Genomic DNA, 11912 nt, shown 5'->3' on the forward strand with positions numbered 1-11912 from the left:
CCTGCTGGATATATAAAAATCCTGGTTATTTGAAGCAGGGGTTTTGGCCGGATGCGGAGCAGGGGGGGCAAGGCAGCCAGATGCAGAGCGGCAGCAGTGCAGACTGGTGGGTGGCGGCAGCGGCTGGCATGTGTGAGCTTCCCCCCCAATCCCCTACATCTGGCTAACCAGCCAGAAATTCCAGTTATTAGAAATTCCGGTTACTAAAATGCCGGTTAATACTGCTTGCTTACTTGCTTTCTCTTTCACATTAAACCTAAGAGTTACTAAGTACAGTTAAAACACAAGTAACCACACGTTCAAGCAGTTTAACAGGTGTTAAATGTACCCTTAGCATTGCAAAGTTGCTCCCTTTTAGGTGAAGATTATCTCCTCAACAAAACAGTCTTCAGCAGGTGGGTCTTTTTGAGTCTTTGCTACAGTAACTTTGGAAAATAAATCCATGGATTGCAGTGATGACCAGGAAGAAACTTTGGCAGAATTTCTGCACTAAAGGCATAGAAATCCACCTTAGAAAACAATGTAATGTACCTCCCCAATAGCACTTTATTTGTGCTGAATTGCTACAGTAAAGTCAACTTCCTTTTATCTGTTTTGATCTTGGCTTCCCTCCATACTTTTCTGTTTTCTACCAGGTGGAAATATGCTTTTCTATCAAAACTCTGGGTCTTTGTTTTGTAATGCAGTTGAAAGTAGATTCTAGATAGGAGTTTATGAAATAGTGAAGACAATGAATAACTAACTCTGATCATGTCTCAATTGAATCCTTGCTGAGTCAAGGGCAACTGTCAAGAAATAAGCCCTGCCTATTCATTCCCACTCCATATGTAGTCAAGCCCAGTAAAAAGGCAGCACAGTGGGGTCCTGAGTACATGCCCTGGAGACACTCACTCTGCTCCTTGAAGCACACCCACAGGACTCCTCCATTTCTAAGAGAATTGCCAGTGGGAGACTATTCTCTGCAGAATAAACTAAGCTTTTAAGACCCACCCCCAAGCAATGGGTGCTGTGTGAAATATACCACCAGCAGTAGCTCCAGGAGGCAGTGACTTGCTGGCAACCTTCTGACATTCATCTCTGATTTATTTCATTTCTGTAAATATCAGCTTTCATACAGTCCATATTTTTCCAGCATCTAATACTTGTATTTTTATTTTTGAATCAGATAGAAACCCAGAATAAGGATTATTGTCAGCAACTTTTTAAGTAGATTTTTCTAGATAAGACTTACATGGCTCTAAAATTTTGTTCTCCTAGCTCAGCAAAACATTCACGGATAGTCTTTTTTTCCCCTGAAAAGAAAATAAAACTTTTGGTGACTCAAAGCCTTATTATGAGTGCTTCATAAAATACATAATTTTCCTGATCCATAACAAAGGAAAGAAAGTGGGCAGGGCACTGGCCTTGGACTTTGGAGATGAGAGTTTAAGCCTATTCTGTCACAGATAGCCTTTGTGACCTTAGACAAGTCCCACACTCTTTCTGTGCTTCACTTCCCAGTAAGCACAATAGGAATAATGGGACTTTCCTTCCTCACAGGTGAGTTGTGGGAAGTATATTCAAGTTTGTGAGGTGTTCAGATATCAGAGTAATGAGGCTCATGTGAGTTGCTCAGACAGTATCTTAAGGCTTAACAACCAAATTGAGTTAAACTATTAAACTCATCACTGCACGTGTGAATGAACTTCCACTAAAGTTAATGGATTTGCACCCTCTGAATGTAGCCTAGAATTTGGCACAGGGAAACAGAATGGGTCTAAAATAACTAAAGATTATGTAAAAAATATTTTTCTGTTCTAACAACCCTCCCCCTGTCAACATTAAAGGCTGTGGTACAACATTGTTGGAGTGAAAGAAGTGATGACTATGGGACATGGTGGGAAAGAAGTCAATTATGAAAACTAAGCTGTTTACCTCTGTGTGCTGAAGGAAACCAGATTTCTAACCTAGAACTTCTTGAGTTCTTGATCAGTCTGGGATTTTTCTGACATTTTTATCAAGAATTTATCTTTTCAGGGGCCCTGTTACTCCAGTCCACCCTGCCTGGTTATTTACACTTCTGCCAAGTGAGTGCAAAAGATTACTACCCCATAAATGTTTACATTTGGTTTGAACTGGGTCTGCATCAATTGCAAAGACCCAAGGCCATAGAAAAATGAAGGCCATTGTGTCCCACTCGCAAGACATCTGAACATGTAAAAAGTAGCGATGAAGATATGTCTAGAATTGTGTCTTACACTGTCAAAGCATTTTATAAAGCCTGTGGCCTCCCAACCTGAAAAAGTGATCATTGCATCAGTATGATGAAGCTTCTGAAGTGTGCAAGAAGCAGCCCATGTATGCACTAAAGGCTCAAAACTATCCTTCATATTGTCCACCTCCGAACAAAAACAGTCTTGTATGACATGGATTCTCAAAGCATTAAATAGCAACAAACCTGGGGCTGATTATTTGGTACTGAAAAATATTTTCCAAATTTCCAGTTCTAAGGATAAATAGCCCTACCAAAGCCAATGGGTTTTCAGCTTAAAACAGTTGCAGAACTGGGGCTTAAATGACTAAATATTTTACCTAACTTATTTTTCTAAACCAATATATAAAGCCAATATATAACAATTGATAGTACTAAGAGTGTCACTGAGTATTCTACATGAAATATAAAATCCTGCTCATCTGACTGATGCAAAGCTCCTGCTAACTTGCATGAGGAAGGTGAAAGCAACTTGCCTGCAAAGGAACATCATATGTCTCAAGAGTGACTCAGGGATGTATCTGGTAGCCGTTTTGGTCTGAGACAAAAAGAACTCTTGGTTCAGAGACGATACCTTTTATTAGACCAACTAAGAAATTGCAACAAATATTTTTCTGCAAGCTTTTAAGCACACACTCCTTTCCTCAGGCTCAGAGAAAATTAAAGATGGTAAAAAGTCCTCATAGGTCAAAAATAAACTTCATTTTTACACAGAGGAGGCTGAAGGTGGAAGTCTGTCTCTCTGGGTCCATGAGAGGGTCTTTGTGAGTTGCTCTTTGATGTGCAGATAAGGCAGGATTCCTTCCCTGGCGGTGTCAGCTGGCAGACAGGCAAGGAGGTGTAGAAATCTTTCTTGTTGCTCAGCAATGAAGTTTAAATCCAAAATTGGCTAAAGTTCAGCATTTTATTCAAATTTTATTTGAATTTTAGATGCACATCGAAGAGCAACTCACAAAGATCCTCTCAAGGACCCAGAGGGACAGACTTCCACCTTCAGCTTCCTCTTGCAAAAATGAAGTTTATTTTCTACCTATGGGGACTTTTTACCATCTTTAATTTTCCCTGAGCCTGAGGAAGGGCATGGGTGCCTGAAAGCTTGCAGAAAAAGATATTTTCTAGCGATTTCTTAGTTGGCCTAATAAAAGGTATCATCTCTGAACCAAGAGTTGTAGAGTTTTAAATTTTTTCAAGAGTGACTCAGCACCTTCAGCAAATTCGAAATCACATTCACAAACCCAGCCTCAGTGCCCAGCCCCTCTGGATTTGAAAGGTAATAGCCAATTCTAAGTGGTCTGGAGTACGTAATGAGTCAGACCTTGCTCTAATTTGAATGTGGCCATCAGCTTCAGTGAGAATGGGATCAGGGCTACTATAGCACTATGGCATGGTGATGGCATGTACTCCCCACAAGACCAGGCTAGAAATGACAGTGACCCTCCAAGATCCCCACATGTGTACAAACAACCTGTTGTAGCCATTACTATAATCTGAAAGTATACAGTTAGTGTACAATAAATAGTCTTACCTACATCCCGATAACTTCTGGGCAGGGCTTTTGCTATTGTAAGGCTTACAAAGAAAAGAAAAGAAATTAATATTCCCCACTTCATTATGTCAGAATTTTTAGGACGGTGGTGCTGGATTGCACGCGGAAGGTAGAAAGATGCACAAAAAAAAGAATTTTCTTTTATACTCTTCTGAAGTTATGTGTGGTTAATGAAAAACCCTTTTCCGATCATATATATAAGATTAGAACTTTTGGGATATTCCTGCTAATAATTAAACAGATAAAATTATTTGCTTATTATGTTTGTTAGTTTGACAACTTGTCACAAAAAGTCCTTGTAAATTCATTAGTCTTTCAGAATTTAGACAAATAGACATTTGTAACTTGAGTTATCTCATTTCAAACAAGAGATGCAAACAAACTCCTTTTTTTCCCTTACTTATGCTCTTTATCCGACACTCATATACTGACCTTCTTCCATCCCCCCTGAAATAGATCATTTAAAGGTGAATGCTCTGCTGAAGGTGCCCTGTGGAGTGAAGGACCTCAAGTTTGTGCAAAGACCCATAACTTTTACCTCCTAGCTTGCTGATCAAGTTCTCTCTCACTCCTGGCTATAGGACAATAGTGAAGGAAAAATATAGAATAATGTACCATGGAAAGCCTCTGTCTAAAAAGCTAGAAATCTGTAGAAATATATTTCAAGAAGGAGCAAATAAAAATCCATTGTAAAAAAGGGAAAATCAATGTAAAAAACACTGAACACTGCGCAGACAGATACCAGATATGGGAGAGGAAAGATGAGGTTCACACAGTTCATGGTAGTATGGGCAGAAAATACTAGGGCAAAAGGGCCTATGAGAGCATGTCTCCCAGAGCAGAGGAGCTGGCATATAAGGCTTGAAATGCAAGACGATAAAGACAAAATTGAAGCTGCTATACTAATAGCATTACCCCAAAAGTCCTGGGTAAGAAAAAATAACTGCATAAAAGAAAAAGAACTGCTTGAAAGCTACCGATTCCAGTCCTAGACTTCTTCAAATACCCTTTCTTCATTAGACCCACAACAGATGACAGACATGGTTTTGTTTAATCAGGTAGACACTGTCACCAAGACCAGACTGCATGTCACCTGCTCTGAAACCCACACTTGGGATTTAGTGCCGTTCTGCTAGGGGTCATGCCAACCCTGGGAGACACTAGACTGCTCCCCTGTGTGTGAGCCCATTGTCTGTTTCTACCTGATTTCATCCTGACCAAATGCAGTCCAAGGGCCTACACTTGCTAGCTACTTCTTGCAAAGAGGTGGCAAGGTAGTCTTGCTTCTTCCTTTCCCAGAACTAAATCTAGGCTGTCATTTCTTCATCATCTTAACCATTCTTTTCTCTCATGTGTTTGCTCCCTTGGATCCAGAGATAGAGTATGGATAATGCTGATCCATTCTAGAGGACTTCTGCACAGAGTTGGGGTTCTACCTGGCCCAGAATTGATGCAATGTCTCCTCAGAGGCAGCCAAAGGGTACTCTAGAAGTGAGGAGTAGCTGGAAAATCAATCAGACAGGAAGCAGAGAGGATGAGAGTCATAGCATACATTACTCATATTCTTATTAGGAAAAGATAACGCAGGATAACCAGGGTGGGGACAGGGGCTGGAAAAAGTCCTGCTCACTCCTACTTTAGCTGTTTTTATTCTTCATGTTAAATAAGTACCCAGTAAGGTGGGGGAGGGGAGGTAGGATTTTTTATTCAGTCCCACCTGGCAGAATTTGGCCTTCAACTCTTTGTGCTGCTTACCAGAAGTGAAGCCCATACAGGTCAGCACACAAACAGAGCACTTTGGCCTCCTAATGTGTCAGCCAGGCACATTTCTCAGGCACTGTTGTGCTCAGGGCCCGGGGGAAAGAGAGGTTTTCTTTCAGTGCCTTCCAGCTGCAGTGTTGCACTCTTTAGATGAGGTATAATAAAGTTGTATACCACAGAGCAGTGATAGGTGCCTCCTGAACCTGTGGTAGAGAAGACCCCAAAAATTGACAGTGGGTAAGCTGACAGTAGGCACGTCTACATGAGATTCTACTCCACAGTTAGTACTGCACATTTATTTAGTACTCATATTAGCAAATACTAAATAAATACACAGTAGCCCGAGTTACTGTGCAGTAGTGCCAGCAAATGTCTTTTAGGTAATGGTACTGAGCAATAGCCTAATAATGCTGGGCAGTATTGTATTAGCACTGTCTGTGTTGTGATGAGCTACTGCACAATATTGTTCGACTACTGTGCAGTCAGCGTCTTGTGTAGACGCACCCAGAATCTTTCAAAGTGAAGGAGAAGGCTGAGATCTGAATTGACCCCAAGACTCATTGCCTCTGAATAAAAAATGAGTCTGTTCAGAATGGTTTCACAATGCATCCCACTCCTGTCCTAGTATTGACTCTAATGCTCCATGAGCAGATTCAGAACGTTAGACTACATAGGAGAATCTCTCTGGAGAAAAGTTCAATACAGTGATAATTCAGGAAATTAGGGCTCGCTTTCCTTCCTAACATTAGTGAGCCAGTGCCACAGCATGCCACAGAGGGATCTTTGGTCACAAGGGGCACATCCAAACGAACGCACGTGCAGGATGTGGTGCCACAGACCCACCTGTGGCACTGCACTCACCACACATGCAGGCATTCCCTGCACTACTAATTTGCAGCTTGGGGGGTTTTTGATACCAGTTCCAAAAAATCCCACACTTGAAAAAGCAGGGTGGTACACATGGTGGCAGAATGCACGGTCTGTAACTGGAGCCTGACCAGGTGAAGCCACGTTTCAGCTGCTGGCCAGGCTCCCTGCTGCCAGATTGCCACTGCTGGAGCCCTGGGAAGCCCCCGGTACACCAGGTGCTGGCACCAGCCTCCCCTATCCTACCTGGGGCAACTTGCCATGCGTGCATGGGTGTTCCCTGGGGACAAGTAGCAGCAGCATATATTGCAATGTTGCTATTTGTCCCCAGGGAAATGTACTTGCATGCTTGTCTGGATGTGCCCACAGTGTTTTCTTTCCTGAAAGGCTCCTGGTTCTCCACTACTCTGCATCTTGTGTTGCAATTTAATCCTGTTCAAAATGCTGCCACACCAGAATTCACCACACAGATGTGCCCATGAAAGTATCTGAAGCTCACTTTTCCTGCCTATTTATGATCACACAAGCTGCAAGGCATTAGAGAACCAGATGTGACCTGTTTTCATTAATATCTGATAACAGCAGTGTGTGAGAAACCATTCAGTTCACTGCTGGTTTTAAAAGACTTCAGTTAAACTCCTCCTTTCTCTCTTTATCCAGTCAGCAGCATAGAAGCCTCTTTTTCCATTTCAGGCTTTTCAAATTGCATCGCATCATCTGAAAGAGTACCTGAATGTTCTTTTTTATTTGCAAGGGTAATATGATATCTGCATGATCTGGAAAGAAGACACAAGTCTAGCACTAAGGGCAGGATCCAGTGGTCCTCAACCTTTGGCCCACAAGACCATATCATCTGGTTCATAGGTCTCCTCACAGATTTGTAAATTTGGTGGTGGTAGCAGTGGCAGTGTTAATTGCCATTCCCCTCCTGCCAAATTTCAGGCCCTGTGGGAAGACCTGCAAGCTAAATGACATGGCCCTGAATGACATGGCCCTGTGTGCTGGCCCACACTGGCATGCAGTGTGGCCAGCACACAGGCCAGATCCAGCATGAAGGGTTGGACCATGCCTGAGATCAGGCTGGTGCATGTAGGATCCAGCCCACAGACCAGCCCTTTGCCACAAATCCAGCCTTCAGGGCCAGACATTTGAGCACCATTGCAATAAAGGACTTAGGGTGTGTCTACACAAGATGCTTTACGGCACAGTAATCTACTGCATGGTAAAGTGCCACCATCTACATGTGTGTACATTTACTGCAAAGTAAATTAGTCTAGTGTGCAGTTACTTATTACCTGTAAATACAGGTAGTAAACTAATTGAGCAATAGATACTGCGCATGTGTAGATGCTGACTGGGAGTAAATTTGCTCCCGGTCAGCCCCAACACTAGTGGGGCAAAATACCCCAGGATGGGGAACTACCCCAGTCCTGGCTCCCCACAGAACCTGGGAGGCAATCAGTGCTGGGATTCAGGACCTCCCTGCTTCCCCACCCAGCCCAGGGCTAGCCAGGAACAGGGGCAGCAACCTGAGCAGCCTGGGGCTGGCCAGGACTGTCCCTTCTGGGGCAGGTCCCAGCCAGCTCCAGGCTGTGCAAGGATTTCCCCACCCAGCCCAGAGCTGACCAGAAACTGCCCCTCTTCTGGGACAGTTCCCAGCCAGCCCTGGGCTGCTCAGGGAAATCCTCACACAGCCTGGAGCTGGCTGAAAGATGCCCCTGAAGGAACATCTCTGGGCCAGGCCCTGGCTGCATGGGGAAGACCTGCTGGGCATAGGGCTTGCCCCATGTGCAGGGGCCAACAGAGCTCTGCAGCAGCATCTGTATTCTGGCCCCATGCACATTAGGACCCCTCCCAATGTGCACGAGACCAGGAAACAGTTGCTGCTACAGCCAGCAGAGCTCTCCTAGGCTGGTCTCATGGGGACTAGCCCTGTGCTTCCTGCCAGCCCCTGGGCTAGCACCCAGGGTGAGCCTGGAGCTCCCCCTGATTGCTGTAGGGAGCCAGAGCAGAGCTGGAGAAGCCCTGCACCAGGCTGCTCCCATTGGGAGCAGATTTACTGGCAACAGGGAGCACATATAGCTGTGCCCTTCAGGAAGAATTACTTTATAGCATTAATTGCATGTGTAGATATGTCCTTAGGCAACTAAGAAGGTGGTAATGATGGTGCTGCTTCTCAAGATGCACATTGAGCTACTCAAGTTTATGCTAGCAGAGGGTCTGGCCTTCTCCTCTTACAGATAACTTAGAAGTTCACTTGAAAGCTCCCACTGGTGCTGAGTGCAGCTCCTGCTATCCAAATGGGGTGAGCCTCTGTTACCAGGTAACAGCTGGGCTCAGGTCTTAGCACTGGCTTCCTGTTCAGCTCCAGGTACAATCCAAAGGTTGGGTGATGTTCTTTAAGACTATAAAGAACCTAAGAGATAGTGTTTGTAAGGCCCCCTTTCCCCTGTACATTGGTGTACCAGAGAAGGAAATATGAGATGCTCTTGCAGTCCATAGCTGTTTGGAAATGCTGAGCTGCAGACCAGGCCTTTCTCAGTAGAACCTCCCTGACTCTTGACACTTGCTCCCCACTTGATGGTCACCTAAGCTAACAGCTTGCAATGCTCCACAGTAGGATATTTTCATTTCATTAGCCTTTTCTGAATTTTTGGTGGACAGTTTTCTGTAATAGTATTCCTGACAAAAGGACAGATACTTAAAGCTAACCCAAACAGATAACAGTGTATACCAGAGTCTGCTCACTTGAATTTCTACATGGTTGCAGCACAAGAGACCTGCATTGGTTCTGCTGCAGGTTGTGTTGCCAGCTTCAGTGTTCAGAAACTACAATTCAGATTCCCAAAATGATTAATTTGAATTTGGTGGGGAAGTTTCTTTGCACCCCCACTTGCCTCTTGTGGTTTTAGCCTTTGGGATTTGTTTTCTTCATGTTTTCAGGCATAGCGGGGTTCACAGTGAGGGCTAGAAAATTCCAAACGTATTGCCTTCGAACAGTGAAATGTTTAGATCCCCATCAGGTAGCGATATGTTAAAAAAACAAACAACCCCCCCCTTCCATTTCCCTCTCCTAATGCCTGGTTTGAGGTTCTCCTGCCTGATGCCACTCCACTATCCATCAGGATGCATCTCTCATTGCTAAGAGTTCTATCTTCAAGATCATCCACATCTAAACAATTCCCCTGATTGCTGGACTCATTGAGAAAATGCCCACTGCAAATGAATTTCAATTTGTGAGTCATTCGCAAACCAGTCCTGGCATTTGTGAACATGCTTTGCATTCACCCAGTAGTCTGAGGTATTTCCATATTGCAGTGGGAGCTGTGAGGGCAGCACATGTAGCACATCCAAGGTAGCTTTAACTTAACTAGAGCAAGTAAGGATTGCAACAAAGATGCCTTTCTACGTTTCACCAGCAATTCCACTACAAATTCAAGGTGCCCAAGAGAGTTATACAGTCCTGACTGGAGTCTACACCTTCTTATTTCTGTTACAATTCTTCCCTGGGCTCACTAGATTAAAGATAGCTTAGCTATGCCTACACATGGTGTAAAGGCACCTCCCAGTTGCAGGGTAGACATAGCCTTGATTAATAATCCTCAGCCTGCTTTACACATAGTCCATTCATAGTTTACTGTTTTCACTGTGTCCCTCATCATCAATGTCCTATGGTATTGTTTCTGCTGTGAACCCTTAGACTGGCAAATAAATACTAACAGATAAAGAGAGAACAGTGTACATACGGCGGAGATTTTTTGGATGAATTAATGTTAAGTTTTGGGGAATACCTCATGACTATAAATACTCTTAAATTCAACAATACTACAAAACTGTGAACAAAAAGTTACCTAAAACCCAGGTACTTAAACATGAAATTTAATCATGACACTGCTGCTTAAATTTTCAACCAGCTCTACTTTTGTCTCTAAATATTTCACTTTGTACCAAGACCTCTTTTGAATGGTGTAGTAAGAACACTTCTCAGTTTTAATCAGCATCAGTCTTACAGACAGGGAGTAGTGTCTGTAAGCAATACCTTAATTGAGTATCTCCAAAAGAAATATGAACTTTATCTTTCCTTTATGGGAAGGCATATAAAATAGGTATTGTGAGTTAGATTATTTGCCAGCCTAAAAATATGTATTTCCTATACAAATATAATGACTTCATTGTTTGGAAATTCCCATCCCACTGCCATTATGCTGGTACAATGTAGAGATCCTCATCATGGTGTATGTTTTGAATGGGGCACCTCTAAAGTAAGAATCACTTCTTCTGGCTGTGATTTTGATAGCCTTCTTCAACTATCATTGAAATTAAGAAGGCCATCTGCAGAGCCAGTTGTCCCTGGAATGGAGTATGGGTATCACAATTTGGCCTGTAGTAATTACAATCACTGTTATAAAATGATGGACCTTCCAACTATTTTACAAGAGATGGAAATGAAGGGGTAAGGAGGTAGGAAAAGCTACCTCTAGACCATAAGGCTAGGGACAATAGTTACACATAAACCAGTTTAAGTGAGTGGAAACTGGTTTAAATCTGTAACAGAACGTAAGTTCACTACACATAAACCAGTTTCAGAATGACTGAAAGCAGATCCCAGCATGCTCTGCAGCCTTGGGCAGGGCTGTGCTGTCTGTTCCAGTGGATCAGGGCTGGCCCCACCCCTCTGCTCCCTAGCCATTGCACCTGCAGGCAGGGGCAAGGGCAGGGGCATGGCCAGATGCTGGCTCCCATAAGGCAAAGGGAGCAAGGAAGAGATTTATTTCCCCACCCCCCCTCCCTTATCACACTAGCATGGGCCTGCCAGGTATTTCTTCAGTCACTGCTCCAGCAGTGGAGATGTGGCCAGGCCCAGCAGTAGCCTGAAGTGAACTGGCCAGGAAGGAGATTTAATTCCCATCTCCCTGTCCCATGAGCACGGACCTGAGCCGTGGTCTACCTGGTACTCCCCCCCACTGCTGTAGCAGCAGATGTAGAGGTGTGGCCGAGGCCAGCCGGCATGGTGACCTGAGGCAGAGGGAGCAGGGAGGGGGTTCATTCCCCACACTGCCCCAGGGGACTGCAATGGAGTCTGCCTGCCCTGACCACTGCTGCTGCCAATCACTCTCTGGCAGGGTGAGCAGCGGAATAAGCCCCCTCCCTGTCCCCTTTGCCAGATGCCAAACGGAGGAGGGAAATAAACCCAATCCATGCCCCAGTGTTTAAGGTGCTTCGCTGGCCAGCCACTGGAGCTGCAAGGGAACAGAGACTGTGATGGGGGCAGCAGCCCCTCTCTTGGTGTCCCAGAGCATGAGCCTCTTCTCAGCAGGTGGGGAGGGGGGACCACACTGCGGGCAGGGCGGTCAGAGCTGCCACAGACTGCATGGGGCAAGTGGCAGCATCAGGGCTTGCAGGGGTGTCCATTGACACCCAAGCCCCCCATTAGTGCTGCTGCCACTTGCCCCATGCAGTCTGCAGCAGCTCTGACAACCCCACCCT

General features: G+C 44.5%; 1 protein-coding gene across 4 annotated transcripts in view; it reads right to left on the minus strand.

Moving 5' to 3' along the window:
* The window catches only part of LOC109297135 (alpha-fetoprotein-like), a 52961-nt gene extending 49010 nt beyond the window's left edge, over positions 1–3951 (minus strand). For all 4 annotated transcript variants that reach the window (XR_002097217.1, XR_002097215.1, XR_002097216.1 and 1 more), the window contains exons 1-2: positions 3777–3951; positions 1232–1292 (exon numbers count right to left, since the gene is read on the minus strand). Coding sequence is in view for 1 of the 4 variants with exons in the window: in XM_019516750.1 (XP_019372295.1) it covers positions 1232–1292; positions 3777–3861 (146 nt within the window). In the remaining 3 variants the exon portion in view is untranslated. The remainder of the gene's footprint in view (positions 1–1231; positions 1293–3776) is intronic.
* Positions 3952–11912: the final 7961 nt, after the last annotated feature.

The sequence above is a fragment of the Gavialis gangeticus genome, unplaced genomic scaffold (genome assembly GCF_001723915.1).
Source record: "Gavialis gangeticus isolate Ggan-Ray unplaced genomic scaffold, GavGan_comp1, whole genome shotgun sequence".
Classification (NCBI taxonomy): Eukaryota; Metazoa; Chordata; order Crocodylia; family Gavialidae; genus Gavialis; species Gavialis gangeticus.